Consider the following 25,691-nt stretch of genomic DNA (forward strand, 5'->3'; position numbering starts at 1 on the left):
GCATAACTCAAAAACTATTCAATATTTTTCTGCGAAAATTGGTAGATATATCAGTCAGAACCTAAAGTGGTGCCTTTTGTATGTACAGGTATTAGAATTGAGGGATGGACTTCGTTTCCAGAGCGCATGAAAACTTCTTACTATCCTTCTTCATAACTTGGCAGATACATGAGGCATACCTAAAGTGGGGCTTTTTGCTATTTGCAGATATTTGATTATCATTTTCTGGATTTCCTTGGAAAAAATTCGAACTTTGTCTCAAAATGGAGGGATGAGCACAACTCAAAAACCACTTCATATCTTTCAACAGATCTTGGCAGATACATGAGACAGATCTTGAAGTGGTGCCTTTTGCTGTTTATATTTTTGGCATTTGTACTTTTCTTGATTTCCATAGAAACAATTCAAACTTAAAACATCAAGTAACTGTCAGATGATTTGTCCTTTCAAATATGTAGGGGCCGTGGGGATATGTCATCTACTGATGACTCTCTTTCTTGTTAGATCCTCAGGGTGCTCGTCTCTTATAAGATACCAGTGACTCATAGTTGAAGGATCTTGATCAAGGAGCGCATTCTTTGAACCATATGTATTGTCATATATACATTGGTTTGCATCTGGAGTTTGTCAACTATTTCCACCTATCTTTGATTATTCGTGCATTAAACTGGACAAAATGGTGGCTGTGGCAGCACAGGAGGCTGCCATAGCCGATTCTTTTATAGGCAAGGATAAACTTTTCCAACAACCGGTGAACAAGACTTCTCTTAACGGGAAGTGTCAGGACGCTGTCTCCGCTCAGGATGTTCAAGTGTCGAATCAATAGTTGGCTTCTGTGCTTCTGTCACAGACTCGTCCATCTAGACCGGCTACATGTGCTTATCCAGTGTCATTAGTTCCTTGCCCGCCACCGCCTCATCACTACCAAAGTTAAGGTTTTGACCGCTGCTTCTTGGCCAGATTCATCCAGAACTACTCTCAGCAGGGTCTCCTGCCTACTAGAACCAGACTGTCCCAGAGGTTTCGAGCCTCCTGCTTGTTATCCTGCAGACACTGACTTATTCCATCAAGAGTCACGACACGAATTTGATATGGATTTTCAGCAAATGATTCGATCTTCACCGGTAGGGGGATGTCTTGCTTGTTATTATCAAAACTGGACACAAATTATGGACGATCCATAGATTCTTTTAATTATTCAGAAAGGCTATTAACTCCAGTTCCAAAAATTACCACCCTTAACAGTATTTCTGCAGGTTTTTATCTCGAAGGTCTGCTGTTTGCTAAAGCTCTCACCACTGTCAATCAACTTCTTCTCAAGCAAGCACTTGTGGAATTATCTCCTGGGTACCACCCCAGGATTCTATTCTCTGGTATTTCTTGTTCCCAAGAAGGATGCTGCAGAAATTAGAATGGTAATAGATCTAAAAATTTTGAAGAGAGTGTGTGCATCGGCCTCCCAGATTTATGATACAAGGTCTCCCTAACGTTCAAAAGCTGAACGTTCCGCTGAACACAAAATTCAACAGTTTAGATTTGAAGGATGCATACCTGCATGTGCCCATCCATCCACAGTCTCTGAAATTCCCCTGCTTTGCAGTGAATGGACGTCGATTTCAATAGCTCAATGGCTCTTCAGTCATTGTGAATTAAGTGCAGAACTTCTCCCACCCCATACTCCCCATGTATTGGTTGAACTAGGGAGACTATATATACAGGGAGAAGAAACTCACTGAAAAACCCCTAACATATGTCTTGGGTCGTTACATAACCAGTGTAGCCAATATGGCGACATTGTAGTATTTAAATATGTGCCCGGTTTGTTTTCAGCACCTGATTAATTTCGCTGAGTGTATCAACTGAAATCCTACATGTAGAAGATAAGTTAACTATTTGTCAGTTCAGTTTAAGTCAAATAATTAGTATTATTGTCCATGTTAGAACAGTAGATTTGTAGTAAAGTATCAAGTCAGTATGTTATAGGTCTCTGGTTTCTATTCTCGATTCACCGCAAAGACTAAATTGTGCCGATAAAAACTTCTTTCACACATTCATTTAATTTTTAGAAGGGAAACATTATTTTTAATTTGAAAGGTATTTGCAAGTAATAGTAATGGTTTTATGACTTAAAAAAATTGTTAGGGTGTAACTGGGGTGTGTGAAAAATATCACGTATCGCTGATCTGTTCTGATCCGCCATTGAAATGTTGTACGCCATTGAGTATTCCTCGTTATATCCTCAAAAACATCTTTCATGTACACCTTTAATTCATATGAGGGGAATATACTATCAGGTGAAATGTGTTTGCAAGTAACGGTGATAGTTTCGTAATCTAAAAAAGAATGTTAGGGTGTGTTTGTACATTGTGTGAAAAAAGTGACATCACTCATCTGATCCACCTTTGGAATACTACTCGCTGTTTGAATGTTTCTAGTTATTACTACAGAGGCATCTTTCACATACACCTTTAATTCTTATGAGGGGAATGTATTTTCAGGTGAAATGTGTTTGCAAGTAATAGTGATAGTTTCATAATCTAAAACAAAATGTTAGGGTGTATTTGAGGTGTGTGAAAAATATGACATATCTTTGATCTGATCTGTCACTGATGCTTGTGATGCTTGAGGGTATAGTTCCACAATGTCTTTCTTTCTTCTTGATCTTATTACTTGTCAAAACTGGAAATGTGTTTACAACGCTTTGTGACAGTTTTTATTTTCTGTTCTTGAGGGGTGTGTGACGGTGTCAGTTAACATTCTGATAATGTCCGTTTCATATCCCATATGGAATAAGATATCTGAATTATTAATGTCTCTAAGTAGATTGTCTCTAAGACAGCTGGAGTTAACACGTGTTCTTGCGATTCTTTTGCATTCCTTAACATGTTTTGGGAGGGAAGGCTGCGGGCATCATTTCATTCATTCACCTACTTCTTTCTCTTATTGTTCCTTTCAGTCATTCACATAATTCTTGCTCTGAATTCTTACTATAATTCATTCATTGTGAAATTCCGACTGATACAATAAACCAACTGAAGTAGCGCTGGGAACGAGCCAAGTCACTGTGTGTGTTGGAGCATGCTGAGGCACATGTTAATTAGTTCAAATGGTAAAGAAAGCAAGTGAGTGACCTATCCCTGTTGTAGAGTATCCCTGATTGAACTGACATCAAGTAAATGCAATAAAGTCAGTATGCCAGCAGAGATCTGTCAATGCAGATGATCTGATTTATTGCGCACAGAGACATGTCTATTTGTATGGTAGGTGATTGTTGCCTCAACAGCTTTGACTTGTAGATGACTCCAATTCTGACGTGATGTAATATGATATAAAAGAAAGTGAAGAGGAGAGTTGATTGTAAGCTTCTGAATGTATCAGAAAAGATTAGGAGTTATCTGGCAGACCACTTCTAATAGCAGCAAGAGCTTGGACGCAGTTAACGGCCATGAATCAAAGTTTTCTAACACTTTGGATAATGTTAGTTCATAAAATATTTTAGGCATGTGAAGCTTTCATTAACCATACAATTGAAATTTAGTTTTTCTTCTATATTGTGTTAAACATGTGACACCGAAATAAGTGGTTTATATACCAGTAAAAATTTGATTTATGCTGAGAGCTGCGTTTTCATTCACCCTTCAGACAGCTGTCACATGATTAGCTGAGAAACACACGCACAATGCTCACTCTTAACCTCCGAGACTGTAGGGAGCCGACACTGTACATAAAATAGCGCCGTGCACGCATGCTCATCTACCCAGAGCCTCGCTAGTCGGCAGGCCCTACATCGTCATAACCAAGCCCACACACTGATACTAATCCACAGTGCTCATACTGAAACAGAAGCGAGACATGAACAAACGAGACCTGCGAATCATCCACCTTTCAGACAACTCTCACATCACTACAACCACAGCCCCAACAAGCACTGACAAACTGGGTGAACGCCGTTTCGTTATGCTAAAAACACCTATTGCCTCGCTAATATATAACAACTACGATAATACATTGGCTTGTAAGCCTTTCACCGGACTGACCCCATGCTCACTAAAAAGTGATTATTTCTAAACTATTGAGCTGATTTTGATAAAATTTTGTCTTAGCAGATGGTTATTCTATAGCAAATTAGTATTGAAAACACATTTGATGACTACATTTGATTAATCAACACCTAATTACAAAAAAAAATTGAACATTTTTCCTTTTTACCAAACAGACCACCTTGCTCCTTTCCAAGTCCATAGCTCCAAACCTATTCCACTGATCTTGTGCAAATTTTGCATGCACAAACACTGTAGTATAGACAATAGTACATTTGGATCAGATCATTCCCAAGGGGCAAATTTTTAAGTACGACTTGTCAGCTCAGGGCCCTCGCCCCCTCTTCATGTAACCCCGACAGGGAATGGGACTTCTCCTAGAAAACAGTGCCTAGTCGAACCCACTAAGAACATTGCGGAGAATACTGCAGCCCTCTGTATTACCCAGATTGTCAGAAGGGCTGTGCTCCCAGTGGAGAACCTGGACTCTAGCCTGATCTGTGCCAAGAGATCAGGAGGTACCAAACCAAGGGCACTGGAAACAATTGAGAGCCTGACGACGGTGTACTTGGGATGCAAGCGAGACATTTCAAAGGCGAGGTCTGCATATATATCATGCTTTCCCGGAGTCTTGTCAATAACGCTGCTGTCAAAAGTGATAGAAAATAATTTTATTGTATTTATCAGAAACATTGTACTAAATTCATTGCATGGTGTCTGGCTTGAAGTTATGTTTGATAGGACTATATTATGTTTGAAATTTGTATGTGTGTACATTTTCCTTGTGTTTTCATGTCAGATCTCTCAAAGTTTTTAAATGTTTGATTATGACTAGTTTAGGTTTTGGCTGCTGCTCAATCAGTTGTAGAGGGTTACACAAAAAAAATGTTTGAGAAAAGATGTTTTTAATCTTTTAAGATCAAAGTCATGCTCCTTTTATAACAGGATACCCATTTTGAGAAAGATCAAGAGTCAATTAATCGAGCACAGTGGGGTTGTGACTGTTATTTCAATTCCAGAAAAAGCAAGTCACGTTTATCACTGTATATTTTTATCCTCTGAGCTGAAGTATTAGCGAATATGAATCATTCAAATAAGAACATAGATAACAGAATGGTTGTTGTGGCAGCACGCTGATGCCACTGAAATGTTGCTTGTTGGTAGATCTTCTTTTGAATCATGTCTCACGACTCTTGATCATTTTGCTGAGATAGCTGGTCTTAAAATTAAATATTATAAAACTCAAGTTCTTTGGTAAGTTTCCAGAAAAGGTAGCTCAGAAACATTTATGGCATATCACCCAGTCCACTGGAATCCTGATGTATGCTGGACAAAATTAGTTATGCATATATGTAAATTTTGAAATTATGAATAATCTATCTATTCACTGACACACTGATGAAATATCAATCATGAAAATACCAATATCCCTAACTTATATTTAATATTCTATGGATTAAGTTAAACTTGAACCTTGGAAATATGGTGGAATTCAATTTTAAATATAAATTAGTAGAGCTTAAACAGATTATGAACAGATGGTTGAAAAGAATTGTTGCAGCATGTTATTTTGAGAATGAATCCTGAAAGTCCATAATATGTTTTGGAAAAGTTGTTTTCAATCCTTCATAGATTTGGACAAGAAATTGAAGCAAGAATCTGTTTGCTTCTTAACTGTAGCCTTGTTTCACTGTCATAATCCCGATATTAAGGTTAACAGAAAATCTGTTTTACTTGAGTGTTGATATGATAAAGGTGTTGGAACGACCAAAGACTAGTCAGAAGTACAGTCAACACTTGCAATAAGACGCTTTGCTACTAGTAGACAAACTACAAAAATAAAATGGATGCTGCCACCAGTCACAAAATGTGACAAAATAAATACTAGAGTTTGGAGACAAAGTTTAGTGAAAATGTATCACAAGGACCAAACAGATAGGGAATGTCGAAACTGGGGAATTGCAGGAGGATCACACAACAAATAGATGAAGTTCCAATAACCATTTTATTTAATAAGCACCAAACTGAAAATACAGCCTCAACACGATACCTGTTATACTTGATACTGTAGCTTGGAAGCAGACGGCACAAAGGTATATAACCTCCATTAAATGCAGCATTAGGCTGGTATCTTGTTTGGAATCACTGATGGCTGAGGGGTTGATTATCTCTGTACTTGAAGCTAAGATCAGACATGAATTGTTCTCACAGTATGATACAGGTAATAGACGTAGTTAATGAGGAAAAGAATTTATTAAGAATTTATAGAAATGTATGGTGTCCATTCTTCATTTCTAGAATTTTATGGAATTGTCAACTGTTAAGTATTTAAACTCTCTTGAAGTAAATATTCTCAAATGCTTCAGTGGACAATTTCTGTAGTGTTGAAATGTTCTAAACGGGTATATTTTTCTTTCATATCTTCTGATATTAAAATTGAAGGTTAGGGAAAGTGGGAACTTCAGTTTCCAACTCTAGTTTGGAGTGAAGCGTGTTCCAAGTTGTACATTACAACTCGGGAAGCAAAACTTTGCTCCTTTCAGTATGGAATAATTAACTGAATATTAACTACTAACAATTTTTTGTTTGAACTTAATTATGCTCAGAGTGATCTTTGTGTTTTTTCTTATTGAACAAAGGGAAACTATTAGTCACTTCCTATGGAAATGTGATTGTAAGAATTTTTGTAATGAATTTCTAGAATGATTAGGTAAGGATGATCATATCAACATGAAGACATGTAAACAATCGGTGTACACTTAACAATTGTCAAAAACACGCAATCGATAACATTTCCCATATATCGTTATTGCTCTTTCGTCCATGATCACATTTCGGCAGAAATTCGCATATTATTCACACATAATTCAAACTAAAACAGTTCAATAACAATATCTTCAATAATAGTCCATACTGAATTGATATCGGTCATATTGAGAAACCATTACTACTTTCAACATCGTGTAAGTTACAAATGGCAGGATTGTATTAAAACCATGGAGCCCTCATCGTTGCTTGCAACTATATTTGTTGTGGAAATTATCTTTTACAATATTGATTATTACCATATATACTTGTACAAGTCTATAACACAAATGTGGCATGTGTCTTGCAGTATGGTTGTGGTGTTGACATCAGTGTTCATGGAAGGAAGAGTGAATGATAATTCAAATGGTACCAGAGTTACTGTAGTTTCTGGTCATAGTGGTGATCCATATAATCGGAGTAGCACTACTAAACTGATGTTTGTAAAACCTATGATATTAATCACAAACAGCGATACTTAAGTTAAAAACTGTAATAAAATTTGAAACAAACATATAGATGAAGTACATCCAGCCATAATTTTGCACTACATATCAACACAGTTATATTGTTATATGAACCTGTATAGCCCTAAACACCATAATGAAATGTAATAACGTTAAGTGGCGGAAGTAGCAGACAAAGCATGTTTGATTATTTAAAGTTTTGTGTCACTGGACTGCTTATAGCCACTGATTTTAAATAGACAAACAATGGGTCTCAAAATATCTAGAAATGTAACAGAAACAATAATTTCCTTTATTTATTTAAGACATATAGCCTAACAGAAGTGTCTTAAGGAAGGGAAAATAATGCTATTCAGCAGTTGTGTGACATATTATACTAAAACTGATACAGCTCTCTTGGTTAAATGGAGTGAATGTGTGCAGAAACCACACAAGAGGAATGGATTAAACAAAATCCATTTACTTTAAATACACATACTATTGGCCAGAATGAGAAAACATTAACCACTACCACTACTTATTTGGCAGATAGTTTTGCAGATGGCTCAGTTGCTATCTTGCTAGTAGTTATAGAAGATTGGTTGCAGGGGCAGTAGCCGGCCTGGACAGTCCAAGATGGAAGCAGTTGCCGGGGGTGAGCTTTCCTGAAAAAAAGTTTACTGTGCAGAGGCTGTAGCCGTACTGCACATGGTGAAGATAGAAGAATTTGGTTTATCAGAATTGAATTAAAATACTGAGAATGAGAATTGTGGATATAGTAAGTGTAGGAGAGCTAGGAGAATATAATGAGCAGAAGTAGGTAAGAGTACAGCTCCAAGGAGAAATGGCTGAACCCAGCAAGACACTGAAAGTCTGCACGGGGCTACATGTACGCAGGATGCCGTGACATCACATACATGCAAAGCTAGTAATGGGCTATTAAGAATTTAAACAAAATACATATGTAGTGGATTTTTATTGGTATGTGGAAGAAAATAAAAGTATATTGGGAAAAGATAATATATCACTAAAACACTAGATGTAAGATGCCTGAGCAGCAGTCTCAGTAAACTAATCTCAGTACTTTTTGTCACATTCCCCGAGTGAGTCTAACAAACCTAGTAGGAGGACATAACTGTTACCCTTTGAGACTGACCAATCAGAACACAGCTTACCAAATTGCGAAAAGGAACATCCGCACATACCTTTTCAACTTTTACCTCGGAAAGGTTTGTACCCGAACAATTCCAAATGCTATTTTCCTTACGATTGCTACCGGGTAATGCACATGGAACACGCTATTCATACTGTCAGTCACTGAAAATGTTGTCTTTGTCAATATAAAAGGATGTCCAATGCTAACCATGTCATCAGGACGCCCTAAGCAAATATATGGCATTGTGTATTAATGGTATTTAATGGTTCTGTTTCAGTTCAAAGGTATTGTTATTTTTCAGGTTTGCAGCAGCTGAAGTAGATGCAACAACAGCCATCTCCCTTGACCCCATGTATATTAAAGCTTACATGCGTCGGGCATCAGCCTTGGTGGGCCTGTCTAAGTTTGAGGAAGCAAGGACTGATTATCAGAGAATTCTCAACCTCGATCCACAGAACAAACTTGCAAAGGCTGAACTGGAAAAAACTGAGAAGGTAAACATACTGCACTTTTTGCATTGACTTGTTTTACCAAAGTTCTATTGTTCTGTATGCTAAAAGGGCTTACAATTCTTTTGTATTGGAAGGAGAAAATACAGCCAATGACCCACGTTATTGAAAAAAAATAATTTACTATGGATTCATGGGAAAACATGATCATGTACTGCATCATCAGTTATCCTTGTACTCTCTCATGATGGAAAACTGAGTGGAAAACTGCAAACAAAAATTTGGCCCACTTTGTTTACATTCACCTGAACACACCCCTACTGATACCCTTTCTGGATAACCTAGTATAGTCTGTTTCCCATGAAAATGTACGGATGAATTTCACTTTAAACAAAAAAGTCTAATCGAATAAAGTGAAAATAAGATTCTTTTTCAGAAGAAGTCCTCCTTGGGGTACATATATAGCATTAAACGTCCATTTTAAAATGCGGACAACAGTTGTAACAATATTGAATAAATATTTTATGAAACAAAAACTCGCTTTTGTCTTGTGAGACCACCCCTACAGGGCCCCTACCTGGGCCCCCTAACAGCCAAGAGCAGGTAACTCTCGCTGTCTACCTCGTACCTCACTTTTCATACTGTCGTCGTGAGACGAAGCGTATGATTCTGAAGATAATGGGTGAGAAAGCTACCAAATCTGTATGTATGGTTCTTTTTTTTAACGCACGGACGTTCTTAAGAATTCATAAGGCACACTTTTTCATTCATGAAATGTAACTTTGCGTGGTGGTCGTGGTCTTCAGCCATGTGGCTGACAAGATGGCAGTCGGCACACACCTCGTGGCTATTTTTTCCCAGTCTTGTCTAGTACATTTAGGAGTGGTTATAAAATACTAGAATATATATGTATACATATTACCCTTTTTTACATGTTCGGCTATTATCCATATTTGAGGTAAATAGCTTTATTATTTAACAGATAAATATCGCCCATGCCTATTATTGTTTCTGTTGAATATTCATGTGTTTGGGATTAATGGGCCTTGCTACTAGTCATAGCGCGGTTCTATTTTTTCCAGTTCAAGACATGCGCTTCTTGTAGCGCTACACTTCCCCTGCAGGATGGGCATCTTATAGGTGTCTAGCAGAAGATGCTCACAATGAACAAGGATGTGAGATCTACCAAGCTTTTTCCCCTCGGGCTTGGAAAACATGGCATGCTGACCTAATATTTTATGGGTCCATAATCCAGACGGGAGGAGGAGGATATTTGGGCCCAAGAGCCATCAAAGAAAAGTAAAAAAGAGTCCAAAAAGGCTTCGGCTTCAGTTTCGGGAGGGGGAGGAGTAATATGTCTATGGAAATAATCTCTTCTTTATTACAACAACAGATAGCTTTAGTGCATTTTTTAATTTTGGACGTGATGTCCTGTCTCCGTCAGGAGATCAGAGTCCGTCTGGAGTCAGGGATGTCTTGCCTCTGGCACAGGTGTGGGGACTTCCGGAGGGGGTGAGCAGGTGCCGGCTTCAACGCCGGTGTCCGGCCACTCTGCAGTCGCTAATTTTGGTCCAGGGGATTCTGTTCCTATGACTATGGGAGCGTTGCCAGCTATCCATAGCATCAGCGTTGTCCATAGCATCAGGCCGCTTGGCTCTTCTCGAGCCTCTCTCCCTCACAGACATTCCCTCGACCAATGGAGCTGTCTCTCGATGATAGATCGGAGATGTCGCTATTAGGAGGTCACGAAGGAGGAATTGCATATATGCATCAGTCGCCCTGGGGCGTTCATTGGGTAGCTCCTTGGCCTCAGCCAAACAGGGCCATCGGCTGCCACCCTTCACGCCAAACGTTACTGCTCTCAAATCGGCATACCGGTCATTTGAAGAGCAGTATCATAACGCAGCTCAGTGTCTCAAGGAGACAATACACCTTGGTGTTGCAAGGGCATGGCTGCAGTGCCCGAGCAGCCTTTCCCAAGGAAGGGGAAGTCGGCCCCGGCTTCCCAGTAAGCTGTCCTCCGGAACCCTTGCAAGTGAACCTGAATCAAGCAGTTGGAGTACTGCCAACATGGGGAATTCATTGTCTCCTGCCAAATCTCCCTGTGGGTGGCCGCCTTTCTCAATTCTTGTCGGAATGGGAAAAGGTGACTTCCAGTCCCTGGGTCCTATCCACACTCAGGGACGGCAACTTACCACAGTGGATCCGTTGCACTCCCATGCCGGTAGTTTCGGAGAAAGCCGAGGTGCTCCGAGCTGACTTTCAGTCTTTACTGGACAAGGCGGCCATCGAGGTGGTTCTGATGGAACAAGAGGGATTTTATTCCACTTATTTCCTGGTCACCAAAAAGGACGTAGGGTTCAGGCCTATTCTCAATCTAAAAGGCCTGATCAATATGCTGCAGGTACCTTCATTCAAGACCGATCACTACGGCCGGTGATCTCATCTGTAGAAAGAGGTGATTGGCTTATGTCCATCGACCTCAAGGACGCGTACCTGCACATTCTGATGCATCCCAAGTTCTGGAAGTACCTTCGGTTTTCCTTAGACGGGCTATGCTATCAGTTTTGTGTGCTTCCCTTTGGCATCACTACTGTTACTCCCAGCACAAGTGGCCAGGTCACAGGGCAGGTGCTGCCACCCGTACCTGGACGATTGGCTCCTACGGGCACTTGCCACTCACTTGAGTCGAGATGCAACATTTGCGGTGATGTGTATTCTCACCAGGTTGGGCTTCATTATCAATCTCAAGAAGTCAGACCTAGTTCCCACACAGGGTCTGGTCTTAGGCGCACAGTTCGAGACAAAGTTCAGAGAGTTGTTTCACAATTTCTCGAGTCCCCCTCGGTTTCGGCTCGGGTTTGGCTCCAGTTGCTAGGAAACATGGCGGCGATGGACATTGTTTGGAGAGCATGCTTGAGGATGCGACCCATTCAGTACGCCTTGGCGCGAATGTGGTTCCACACCCAGAGTTATGAGACTATTCTCCACACTCCTGAGTGGTTACTTCCTCATTTACGGTGGTGCACAGTGGTAGGGAATCTATCCAAGGACTTGCCCCTGGACACTCCCTCACCAAATCCCTCAATTCAGACGGACGCTTCCCTCACAGGATGGTGGGGAGGCGTACTGGGCGTTCAGTCAGTTTTGGATCAATGGCTACAGCACGAAACACGCCTGCACATCGATGTGCTAGTGTCCCATACTTTCAGGAGATGGTTCGCGGCTGTGTGGTGCGTCTAGAGATGGACAACCATGGACAATTGCATCCAAGCGAGTGAAATTCCTGCACCAGTTGTGAACACAATTCTGGTTTTGCTGAGGGATTCGACAAACATTCAGTATGAGGATAGATGTGCCTGTTATGCGCGCTGGTGTGTCGACAGGGATTCTTGATCCCTTTTCTTCAACTATAGTTGAAGTGCTAGAATTTTTAGTCAGGTCTAGCCACATCCACTATCCGGGGCTATTCCACAGCCATTTTGGCATTTCATATTCCTGTCGATGGTGCTCTCTTGGGACAGCACCCTCTTGTGCAGTGCTTTCTAGCAGGTGTGGATCTGTCCGATTATCCAGCGTATTAGTCCATCGTGGGACTTGTCAGTCATTCTTGACTGGATGTCCGGTCCTCTTTTTCACGAGCTCTTGTCTCTTTCTTTCCAGCTGTTAACGTGGGAGGCTGCCTTTCTTGTGGCGGTTACGTCAGGCAGGCGGTTGATTGACATTCATGCAATGTCAGCAGATCCTGCTCTGACCGTCTTTCACAAAGACAGGGTCAGTATTTGGCTGCCGGATTCTTGCTGTCCTAAGATCGCAGGCACTTTTCATGTTATAGCAAAGCACCTATCGAGCTACCTACACTCATGCAGCCTCCCTCGTCCAATACCTCTCTTCGACGTGCTCACATCTTAGATGTCCGTAAGACTCTCAGAGCTTATATCAAACGAACTGCTGATATCCAGGGGAGCGCTGGTCTACCGGCGAACAAGCAAACGATATCTAAGTGGCTTGTCTCTGCCATTTGTATGGCGTATACTCATAAAGGGTTGACAAACCCTGATGAGTTAAAGGCTCATTTGGTTAGGGCAGTGGCCACATCACAGGCTTATGCGGCGGCTGTGCCAATTGAGATCTGCTCAGCGGCTTTTTGGAGCCGGCCGAGCATGTTCAATGCCAGTTGGACAAACAGTTCTCATCAGTGGGCAGGGTCGTGATTACCCTAGCTGAATGAGCTTTGAGATCTCGACCTTGTATATAATCATATATTCATGGTGGTGGGTTTCACGAAACCGTATTTTATTGGTGATGGGTACTTACTGGTGGTGGTACAATTCCTATATAAAAAGAAAAATGTTTTTTCACTTTAGCGCCGACATACGCTATTGTTCATTTTGCACTGTTATTCCCGGCACTGCTTCGCTGGTTTGGGGGAATATTGTCAATGTAGAGAACGAGGTGTGGCCATATGTCCATCACCGTTGAGTTCATTGTCGATTGGCTCTTTTGACCCTAAGTTGCCATGACCCTGCCTGATTGACATCAGCAGCTTGGTGATTGGGTAAGTGTATTTCTCTCTCTCGCAGCTTTGGCAGTGTATGAGAGTGTCTGTTGAGTACACGCTATGCTATGTATGTACCCCAAGGAGGACTTCTTCTGAAAAAGAATCATACAAACCTGTAGAGATTATGAATTCTTTGAAGAATGTCCTCCTTGGGGTACGGCCACCCGCCTCCCCACATTCTGTCTGACGAGTTCAGCATGAAAAGTGAGGTACGAGGTGGACGGCAAGAGTTACCTGCTCTTGGCTGTTAGGGGGCCCAGGTAGGGGCCCTGTAGGGGTGGTCTCACAAGACAAACACGAGTTTTTGTTTGTAAAATATTTATTCAGTATTGTTACAGCTGTCGGAGGCATTTTAAAATGGACATTTTAATGCTATATATGTACCTCAAGGAGGCCATTCTTCTAAGAATTCATAGCCTCTACAGGTTTGTATAAATTTTACCTTGCCAATTGAACACTTAAATATCAGAATGTTATTTAACAAACATATTTTAAATTCCTATCATTGGTTTGTATCACAAGGGAGTATGCACATTAGATGATACACCAATCCCACTTCTTGATGTAAGTTAACACTCATGTACCATACATGCATTTTTTTCACTGTTCCACCTACTATTGTGTGCTTACATCCTTGCAATACAAACCAATGATAGTGATCTGAATCTATGATCATTTGTTTAATAAGTGCTATCCTAAGTTGATTAAGGTTTAGAGATTTAAATGTTCAGTTGGCAAGGTGAAATTATCAGGATTTGCAATCATAATTTCACGATATTATCCTCCGCAACTAAAACGCTGTAAAATGAAGCAAGAGATCCGGGCCAAGTCTCATAAAAGGCATTGAAACATGAGATCAGGATCCTAGCTGTAGCAAAGTTAAACACAATAGACGACCATATTTCCATGGCATTTACGGACAACTAAATCTCAGGAGTTGTTTCGCCAAACTCCCCAAATACTGTAAAATGAAGGGAGTCTCGTAAATACACTGTTAGTGAGAATGAGATAAAAAAAAAAAAGTGGGTAGAACAAGGGATACAGCAGTCCTAACAAGCCTGTATCACGAAAACCAAAGTTTGTAGAAGATACAGTATAAACTGCTTCGCGGAGGTCAGCATAACTCACTGACAGTAACACAATCGGTGGTATAAGATAAAAAGCAGTTCGTAAATAGAGGGGATTTTGGATGTGGTCCAGTCTTGGTCCTCCACAGATACAATCAACTGCTTTGAAAGCAGACACCCACCTCTCACCACTTTGCCTTGGTCAAGAGCTTATTCAGTGGCACAACGTCAGCAAATAGCGGAACATGTTCAACTTCGCTCGACAAGTGAGTCATAGTTTGTACAACACCCATGGTTTTACCCAACAGTCTTCCTGACCCTCAAGAAAAACAGACAAAATCAGAAAAATCCACACTATGGCCATGTTCAATCTTTACCTTGTGAATCCTCATTTCCGCATGGTTTCATTGGACCAGCTTTGGTCCAAGATCTTACCAGAAATCTGGCTTATCAGCCTAGATATCCAGGATGCCTACCTGCATGCCCCAGTTTCGAGCCTCCCAGGAAGTACCTCCATTTTTATTTCAACGGACAGGATTTCCAATGGCGAGTACTTCCGTTCAGAATATCTTCATCTGCGGGGGATAGAATTCAGTCCTTGCATTGATAAATGCCTTATGAATCACTGCGATTGTCAAAGGCTTGTCAAACGGAAGTTCACACTCAGGTTGTTCCCTAAACTAGGTTGGTTTATCAGTTGGGAGAAGTCACACCTGGAGCCTTCTCAGACTCATTCACATGAGGACTGTTCCTCAACAATCTGCTCAGAACCCGTCCTTGACAGATGGCTGAAGATATTGGACTGTCCACAAGGACAGGTCCCCAAGTTAAGAGATTGGCATTCCATTCTTGGTCTGTGTGGTCTTGTGCCAACGTAAACAATCAGGGGGAGAGTAGTGCTCTGTGCTCCCCAAAGATTCTTGAAACTGTTCATAGAAGTAGACGATCTCAAAACCAGAATTCCACAACTGTTTACATCAGTACCTTTACTGGTGGACTCGCCCATTGAATGTCTGCGGTGGAATCTTTTTGAGCATGTTCTCTCTGAACCAGGAGCTCCTGGAGCTCCTTATTGTGATTACTATGCTCCCTTTTGTGTATTCTAATCACAACCATTCAATATGTACATCAACCATTTCTTCTCAACCATGTCAGTATGCATAAATTTATCTGTTGTATAAACGCATTCAACATACTGTTTTAACTCATTTAGCCCGAGAGCCACTTCACTGCTCAACACCTGGAACCCTGTGCTGGTTGCCTGGTTTGCTGTGGCGAGACTAATTAGGGCTATTCATGCCCTGATTTCCTAGCAGGTTTCGGAGATTACAGGTGACCGTCTCATCATACGAGCAAGTCCTGATTGTTTAATTGTTTCACTGACACATTGTTAGTGCATACTGAATATTTTAAGGAAAGTGCTAATGCGCTAGTCTGTGACTAACATGGAGCCAATTGTCACTTTGGCAAATTTAATGCAGAAAACATACATTATCATACGAACATACATGAATACATAGTGTATAATACTATTCCTTGCACACACACATATATATATATATATATATATATGACAAAGGTTCATGGAATGGGGCATCATCCCGAATAGAACATTTTGTATCTCAACTGTTCAATATAGAGGCTGATTTGTTACCTTTGACCAATCGTATCGTGAGATACCGGTCACAGAGGTAAATGACAGGTGATGGGTCGGGGCTAAAGTTCTGATGAGCACATTTGGTCACTGGACAGCATGGATACAGATTGATTATTTGCTAGATCGTTGACCATGTGATATGCTGGATTTCAGCTTTATCAACTCGAGCGGTCATTAAAATGTTTGTGTATTATGATCGTACACAATCATGAGGATGTATGAAATGTACACACAGGACTAACAAGCACTTTGGCGAGTTTATATTTCCTTAAAGAGCTCAAAGCGCTACAATCTGATTATTACCACAGATAGTCCAATCCAACCACTGAGTAGAGATAGTATTTAGTGCACACTAGCAGTACATCAAACATAATTGCTTGCTGAACATTAAATATAATCTGCACATTGTTACGAATGAATATCCTAATTGACATACATGTATTATAGCATTCAAAAAGTGACACGATACTGATTTATCATAATGTATACACTTGAATCACCCCCCAATATTTATGAACATGGGCATGCCTGTCTTTATTTTGATTGCAAACGAGGTTCAGAAGATTGATAATGGTCGTGACTCCATAAAACAGAATGGAGGGATGGGCTTCGTTTCCGGAGTAGAACTCAAAACCCGTTCAATATTTTTCTGCAAAACTTATTACATACATCAGTCAGAACCTAATGTGGTGCCTTTAGGTACTCACGGGTTTTTGTGATATGTTATTTTCTCGGTTTCCATGGAAATTATTTGGACTTTGTCTCAAGTGAAAGGTGTGTTTCATTTCCGGAGCACATCTCAAAAAGTTCCTAATATGTCAGCATAATTTGGTAGATATATGTGGCAGACCCCAACTTGGTGCCTTTTGCTATATACAGATTTGTATGATTTATTATTTTCTGGGTTTTCATGGAAATGTTTCGGATTTAGTCTCAAAATGAAGGGATGGGCTTCGTTTCCAGAGCACAACTGGGAAAACCATTTGACATCTTTCAGTAGATCTTGGCAGATCTTGAAGTGGTGCCTTTTGCTGTTTACAGATACATGGCATTTATGTTTTTCATGACTTCCTTGTAAACGATTCAAACTTAATCTAAGAAAACATCAAGTAACTGTCAGATGATTTGTCCTTTCAAATATGTGGGGGCTGGGAGGATAAGGGGGTTTACTGTCAGGGTCCTGCATGCTGTGGGTATGTGTCATTGTCCATTATGATGAAACTTCTCTGGTAGAGCTGGTACCAACTTGTTTTAAACCCAGTCGAGGAAAACTGCACCTTTCATCTTGGTAGTCTTTGTTATCTGTGCACTTTGCCCTGAATACTAAGTTGCAGCCTGGGAGAAAGCCTTTGCTGGAGCAACCAGCATGGAGAATAATTGGTCTCTTCTTTCCCTAGAGGCAGCCTTTTACGTGACCCCTTATCATCCCATCGGATACCCACTTACTGCTGGCATGTGCGAGGCACTGACCCAAGTCTTGTCCAAATTCACTTGCTTGAACCCTTCCTCACGCTTCTTCTGTATTACCTTGAAAAAATTATTTCTCGAGCGAATGATATCAGGGCATTCAGAGTACTGACCTATACTCCCCCGAAATTTTCTTACAACAATACCCAAAAGAGTGTTAGAGTCACTAGAGTGTGTACTTTGATACTCTGAGGTTGTGTATGTGATTCAAATGCTTTTTATCCCCCTGGCATGTAATGCGGGTTGGATATAGTCAACGCCTCGTCTGTCTGTCCGTCCGTTCGTCCGTCCGTCTGTGTGTTATCATTTTGTTTCCAGAGCAGAACTCAGAAACTGTTCAACATTTTTAGACCAAACTTGATAGATATAGTAATCTCAGCCTATGGTTGTGCCTTTTGCTGTTTACAGAGTTTTGGCATTTATATATTTTTTGTTTTTCCATGGAACATTTGGGTTTTAGTCTTATGGTGGGGTGTGCTTTGTTTCCGGAGCGAAACTCAAAAACCGTACAATATTTTTCTGCAAAACTTGGTAGATATATCAATAAGAACCTAAAGTGGTGCCTTTTGCTATGTACATGTTTTTGTGATTTATTATTTTCTCAATTTCCATGGAAACATTTTGGACATGGTGTTTGGTTTCCGGAGCAGAACTCAAAAACCGTACAATATTTTTCTGCAAAAACTTGGTAGATATATCAGTCAGAACCTAAAGTGGTGCCTTTTGGTATGTACAGGTTTTTGTGATTTATTTTCTCGGTTTCCATGGAAACGTTTCTGAAATAGTTCCAAAATGTAGGAATGGGCTTCGTTTCCAGAGCAGGGCCCCGTTTCACAAAACTCTTGTAAGGCTAAGGTCTCGTAACTTTTCTCGTAGCCTTTGCACCTCCTATGTTACAGTATGCCAGGTACAAATGCTACGAGAAAAGTTACGAGACCTTAGCCTTACGAGAGCTTTGTGAAATGAGGCTCTGAACTGAAAAACCATTCAATGTTTTTCTGCAAAACTTGGTAGATATATCAGTCCGGAGCAGAACTCGAAAACTTCTTAATATCTGTCAGTAAAACTTTATAGATATGTGTGGCAGACCCTAAAGTGGTGCCTTTAGCTATTTACAGGTTTTTATGATGTATTTTTTTCTTGGTTCCATGAACATGTTGCTGAGTTCGTTTCCGGAGCACAACTCGAAAACCATTTCATATCTTGATCTTGGCAGATATATGAGACAGATCTTGAAATGGTGACTTTTTCTGATTACAGATATATGGCATTTATATTTTTCATGAATTCCATGGAAACGATTCAAACTTAATCTAAGAAAAAATCAAGCAACTGTCAGATGATTTGGTCTAAAAACAATAAGTCAGAAACTGTCAGATGATTTGTCCTTTCAAATATGTAGGGGCCAGGGGGATATGCCATCTTCTGATGACTCTTGTTTAAACTTTTCAGTGACATGTATTAGTTTTCAGAATAGAGCTTGTTGATCGACTGCCTTACAAGGTTCTTTTGAAAGTTCAAATGTTTTAGTTTGTGTGATTTTGACACAGCCCCTACCTTCTTCACAGCTATGTCACAATTTTTGTGTTCCAGAACATTTGTCAGTACCCTTGCTGATACTCCTAAAGCTTTTGATGCCCGCTTACAGAATTTATTAATTTCATAAAATGGTTTGCCCCTTTCGGCTTTAGCATGGAAAAAATCGCACACTTTAGTCATCAACCGTTTCACGTCAGCATTCAACTTCACTTTTCATCATTCATGCATATTGCATGCATGATGAGATAGTGGCTTGTCCATTTCTGTGGTTTCACCCCACAGCGACAGATGACAAGTTTTGCGTTTTTAATGATAGTTTCTTGAACAACTTTTTGGGTGGAGTCTTGAAAATTTTAAGATGTCAGAAGGCTGTTGGGTATTCACTAGGGTTACTAATTAATCCAATCATATCTCACCTATAAGGCAGCATGACAAATGTCAAATCCATCATGGCAAATGCACAGCATTGCACTACATTCTTCCTACTTTTTGGGATGGTAAATGTGTGCGTGCGTGCATGCGTGCGTGTCTGTGTGAGTAATAAGCAAGAGAAAGGCAATATATTTGGATTCTTGGAAATACCGTCTGGCCACTGCTGAACTTCCCCATCATGCAATATTAAATATTATAATTCCATTTACAATTTATTGCTGTACTCTTCATCAACGGCAAATGCTATTTCTGTTCAAATGTGTACATTAAATATATTGATACTGTATAAATGTCATAATTCCATTTGCAATTTAGTGCTTTGCTGTTCATATGACTAATTGCTGAATCTGCTTTTTTGTCGTTCCTGTTTTCTGTATAACCCATGCAACTGTAACAACATTTTAATCCCATAGTAACCAGCCAGTTGTCATACTGTCGACTCACCCTTTGCCAGATGACATTTACTTGTGGATATTATCAAAAACAAAATGTATATATATATATACATGTATTGTACCTAAGTAATAAGAAGAATTATTACAGCCAACAAACCTGATCTTGTCCTTTTTGATAAAACCAATGAATTTATATATATCATTGAATTTTCTGTCCCTTTTGACAGCAATGTGATTGGCAAGATTCAGGAAAAGCATGATAAATATGCAGGATATTGCATCCCAAGTACACTGTCAAAAGACGGCCCATTGTTCTCGGTTCCCTTGGTGTGGTACCTCCAGAACTCTTGGCGCAGATCAGGAGAGTGCCCGGGTTCTCCACCGGGAGCACAGCCCTTCTGACAGTCTGGATAATGCAGAAGGCTGCAGTGTTGGGGAGCCTTCATATTCTCCGGAAAGTTTTTGGTGGGTTTGACTTGGCAGTGTTTCCTGGGAGAAGTCCCATTTGCTGTCTGGGCTGCATGTAGAGGGGGCAAGGGCTCTGAGCTGATGATGAGCCTTACCAGCCTGACTGTGCCAGGATCATCCAAGCCCTCTCTGCTGCATATCTATCCTAATCTGTAAAACATAATAATAATGTTCATACTATAGCGCATCTTTTCACACAACAGTATGCTCTGTGCGCTGCTCAGACAAAGTGGTTGTCGTAGAAATGTCCTTTGAAAGAGATAAGACTTAAGATTATTTTTGAAGGCAGACACAGTTTCAGACATTTTGATGGATGCAGGCAGCTCATTCCATAAGGTAGAGGCAGCATAGGCAAAGGTTCTTTTACCAAATGTGGCCGTTTTATACAGTACAGAGATGCTTGTGCTGAGATCGAAGAGCTCTAGATGGAGAATGTGTGCAGCAGTTCTTGCAGATAAGATGGAGCCAGATCATGGAAGCACTTGTAGGCAGTGAGAAAAATTTTGAAGTCTATGTAAGAAACAACAGGGAGCCAATGGAAGTCTTTCACTAATGGTGCTATTTGGTCGAACTTTGTAGATCTGAAGATGATTCTCACAGCAGAGTTGTGAATGGCGTGAAGTCTTTTCATCTGATCTTTAATATTAACAAAGAGGCTATTGCAGTAGTCTATTCTGGACAGAATAATCGCAGTGGCAAGTTTGACAGTTGAGTCTTTGCTGATATGCCCTGAGTTTTCCAATGTTACATAGATGGTAGTTAGCTGCCTGAGATAATCATGTTATGTGATGATTTATCATCAACTGCTGGTCCAACCAAACTCCAAGATTTCGCACTGTTTCTGAGGGTTGAACTGCTGCACCTTCCATGTTCAGATGTCCTATGTCACCACAGTCTTCAGTTTTGTAGGGCCAAATAGAATGGCTTCTGATGTTTCCAGGTTTAATTTGAGCATGTGAGAACTCATCCATTTGTTTACATCAGAGGAGCAGTATTCCAGAACATGTGATGAAGACTGTAAGTTAGCCGTTGTGAATGAGACAGAGTTGATTATCATCAGCATACTGATGTTGATTCACATTGTGGTTGTTAGCAATAGTACTTAGTGACCTTATGTAGAGTGAAAACAAAATGGGTTCTAGAACTGAGCCTTGTGGAACACCACAATCGAGATTGAATGCAGAGGATCTTGAATTCTATACAACTACAACTTGTGACCAGTTGGTAATGTATGACGTCAGCCAAGCATGTGCTGTGTCAGTCATACCTAGGTCATGCCGAAGTATGTTCAGCAGTATTCCATGGTCGACTGAGTCGGATGCCGCAGAGACGTCAAGTAGGACAAATAGGGTCATCCTATGGTTGTCCATTGCAGTGAGAATGTCATTTGTGACTCTGAATAAGGCTGTCTCCACACTATCTCTGTACTGTCTGCAGACAAACTTCTTGAACATGTTTCTGATAAGATGATCATGTATATGGACAGCAGCACCTTTCTCCAAAACATTGGATAAAAACGGGACATTAGACACTGGTCTGTAGTTTTTCAGGATGTTGCCATCGAGACCTTGTTTCTTCAGGTTGGGTTTCTCAAGGGCAAATTTGAAGGAGGTTGGTGTCTTGCTTGTAGATAAGGACAAGTTAACTATTCTTGTAATGACTTGGAGTAGGACACCAAACAGCAGATAGGTTGGGATTAGATCAGGTTCACAGTACTTTGGCTGCAGCTGCTTAATAAGCTTCCACACTTCCTCTTCTGCATTGTGAAAGGTTGCAGAGACAGTGAAAACCACTGGCAATGATGTCAGCAACAGAACAGCACACAACCACTGACATCAGGATCGGGCCTTGTGAACACTCTGCTAAATAACGTATCAATATTGTGAAGAAGTATTGAAGAAATAATTATAGTGTAGGAACAAGCAAATTATTTACACATATATTATATAAGAAATGTTTAATCGTGATATGAACACAATGCTAAATAATGTCTCAGTGTTAAGAAGTATTGAAGAAATGATTTACATTTAAATATTTATTCTTGTTATTAGAGCCTCGTAAACGTCTGGGGTAGAATAGGCCTTCAGCAACCCATGCTTGCCATAAAAGGCAACTATGCTTGTCGTAAGAGGTGACTACTGGGATCTGGTAGTTGGGATCGCTGACTTGGTTGACACATGTCATAGTTTCACAGTTGCGCAGATCGATGCTCATGCTGTTGATCACCGGATTGTCTGGTCCAGACTTGATTATTTACAGACCGCCGCTGTAAAACCTAACTCACTCATTCACTCTTGTTATTATAATTTCTTGCTAAATTCTTTGTTTCATTTCATATGCATCATTCCATTTGCCTACACAGGTACTTAGGGTTCATAATGTAAGAGCAATCACCCATGACATGTTTATTTTAGGCATTTTCTTATGATGAATAATTTGCCATCATAAAAGGTATGAGAAATCCCCCCCCCCACAGAACCACCAACATATAACACAGACAAGTCTAAAATATTCAGTATTATGTATTGAAAGAGCAAGATACAGAGATTCACATTTGAGGTTTCTAGTACAATGCAGCAGAATCAAATCAAAGTAATGGGTAACAAATATAACAACTCTCCAACGTCTAGGTTTGAGAGTGAGACACAATTATACTGAATGTTGCAGCAGCAAGCAGTTGGGCAGCAATCGTGTAGGTCAGGAAAAGGCAGACAGATGTAGGCCGAATGATGACGACTCCAGTAAATCCTTGTCTTGTCAACACAACAACCAGCTTTATATATACTGTTCACTGTTCTTGTGCCTTCCAGCGTTGTATGGAACATTCACTTACGTCTTTCTATTTATCAAGTCAAAACATACCAAAGGGAGGCAACTCTAAAGCACTACCCTTAAAGGCGTGCCACGAAAGCACTATTACAGTGATGCAAAATGTGACCCTGTCAGTCAAAACTCTAATGAAAAAGAAACAAAATTATAACCATATAATCTCAAGTCAAACGTGCATTATTTTGTACTTGGATTTACCTCCCTCGAAACGAAGCAGCCGCAATACTGAACCCTGTTAGAACTGGTGGATGTGCACTCAAGTGTAACTTTGCTATTTCTTTGGCCACTGGTTCACTTGCAGATACGCACAGCCGGCTCTTTGTTTATGGCGTATATGCCCAATAGGTGTTAGTTGCATGTGGTCAATGATCGAAGTTGTGCATTGCATAATGTCACTAGAGGGCGGACATATAGGTGTCAATAAACCAGACATTGTTTCCCCTGTGACAAGTCTGCTTATCACAATCAACATGTTTTTTTTAAGTAACGAGTATATTATTTACTTGTTTGTGTACTCAACCAAGATTAGACTACTGCTGATGACCTCATACTCCAGGCAGGCATCTGTTTCAAGCTCCAAACCTATTCAATATATATGCCTTAAGAGAGCAGCGCAGCATAGCTGTTGAAACCACTCGTGTGATCATCAGCTACAATTGTATTGTTAGGTGCAAAAATTGCATTTATTAACTTTGTGTTAATAACTCTATAATAACTTTTTCATCATGTCCATTTTTCCTATACTGTGGCGCAAAGCAAGTGTTTGCAGTGTCATGATCCTCATGCCTTATGTACATTTGTCTTAAGGAGCTTCCCTGTACATAGACAATAGATGTCTGAACTCAGGGCATCCATTTTGATCCAGTCATGTATCTAGTAAAAGGGACAGTACTAGTAATAGTAGTTCCTGTTCTTCATCAAAATCAAAGTCTTCTGCATCGTTAGATCTGGCCACCATTACTAATTTTTTTCCTTCTGTTAAAGACAAACTATTGCTTCAGTTAACAAGTCTTTAAATCAATTTGAGTCTGGTAATGATCTGTTGCTGAAGCAAATTGAGTCTCAATTAACCTTATTGTAATATATTTATTTGTTACCATTTCCATTTCAAACAAGTAAAGAAGAATCATTGTTTCTGTAAAACATTGCCTTTTTGTCAAAGTAAACATGTTAAAAATCACAAAGAGCTGTGTCGATACAGTTTAAGATCAAATAACAACACATCACTAAACTCATAAACTATACTGAAATAATGCAACAAATAAGCTGTATCTTAATAAACACTAAGGATATATCAATATTGATTAAAAGTAATGGTCTGTCTCACAGTCCCATATTGGCATTATTTACCCCACTGTCAAGTCCTCCCTGCAATGCTTAAACACCATATGAAGCAAAATTACAGTCGGGCCGTATATGTATTCAGAGACTAAGAGTTGTCTATCAAATTAAGTCCTGATGTTCCTCCTTATAATGTGTCAGTAAACATACCACTGAGGGTTGGTGGTCTTTGAAGTGCTGGTATGAACAGTTTGGGGTGTATGTGACAGTGAGTGTTCAGGAATGTTCAAGATAATATCTCCAGATGCACCAGTGATCAGTGGAGACAGAAGGCCAGTTGGTTCCAATCTGTCTTGTTTTGTTACCTGAATGCATTTTACATTAGGACACTGGCAATAGACTTACATTTTATATCATGGTTGTGTCAAATAATCAGTGAAAAATAGACAAGTAGATACACTTTTCCTTCATTAGCCTATGACAGTAGAATTGCATTGTTGAGTAATATCATCATGTATCATTTGATTTCCTTATAGCAGTGTGTGTGTAAAACGTTGGAACTCTCTCAGTATACGCACATACACAAATATAATATATGCACACATGCATACACACAATTTACGCACACATGCACTTTTTTTTCCTAGGACAGGCTACACATGCTGCATTCCACAGATATGAACATTGGCAGCACAAGTGCTTTTGGCTTGAGCTGTCTAGAACATAAATACTAAATACCCACATAAATTTGTACCAAGTCATACAGTGTTGAAAACTTCTAATCATAAAGTCAAAAGCACATACACATCCTAAATGTACTGATTTCCAGCCTTTATGAAAGTAAATCCTTGATAGCAATGTAGTAAATGATCTTGCCAAAAGTCAAGTATAGTAACGTATAATATATCATTAAAATGTTTTTGGCTTAAAAGTGTTGTAATTATGATAACAGGGGGGCCAACGGAATGGTAACAGTACTTTCTTCTGGGACTTCTGATATTAATGAAATACATAGTCATGTTCAAAGTGCAAAGTGCCAATACAATGTTTATCGCATTTCAACAAAATTAGTGTAGTATTTGTTCAATATATATTGCCT

At 40.0% G+C, this 25,691-nt stretch overlaps 1 protein-coding gene across 3 annotated transcripts in view; it reads left to right on the forward strand.

Annotated features, from left to right (window-relative positions):
- Positions 1-25,691, forward strand: part of LOC137296914 (RNA polymerase II-associated protein 3-like) — a 166,732-nt gene that overhangs the window by 69,011 nt on the left and 72,030 nt on the right. For all 3 annotated transcript variants that reach the window (XM_067828813.1, XM_067828811.1, XM_067828812.1), the window contains exon 5: positions 8,749-8,941. In XM_067828813.1, the coding sequence (XP_067684914.1) occupies positions 8,749-8,941 (193 nt within the window). The remainder of the gene's footprint in view (positions 1-8,748; positions 8,942-25,691) is intronic.

The sequence above is a fragment of the Haliotis asinina genome, chromosome 9 (assembly GCF_037392515.1).
Source record: "Haliotis asinina isolate JCU_RB_2024 chromosome 9, JCU_Hal_asi_v2, whole genome shotgun sequence".
NCBI classification, from domain to species: Eukaryota; Metazoa; Mollusca; class Gastropoda; order Lepetellida; family Haliotidae; genus Haliotis; species Haliotis asinina.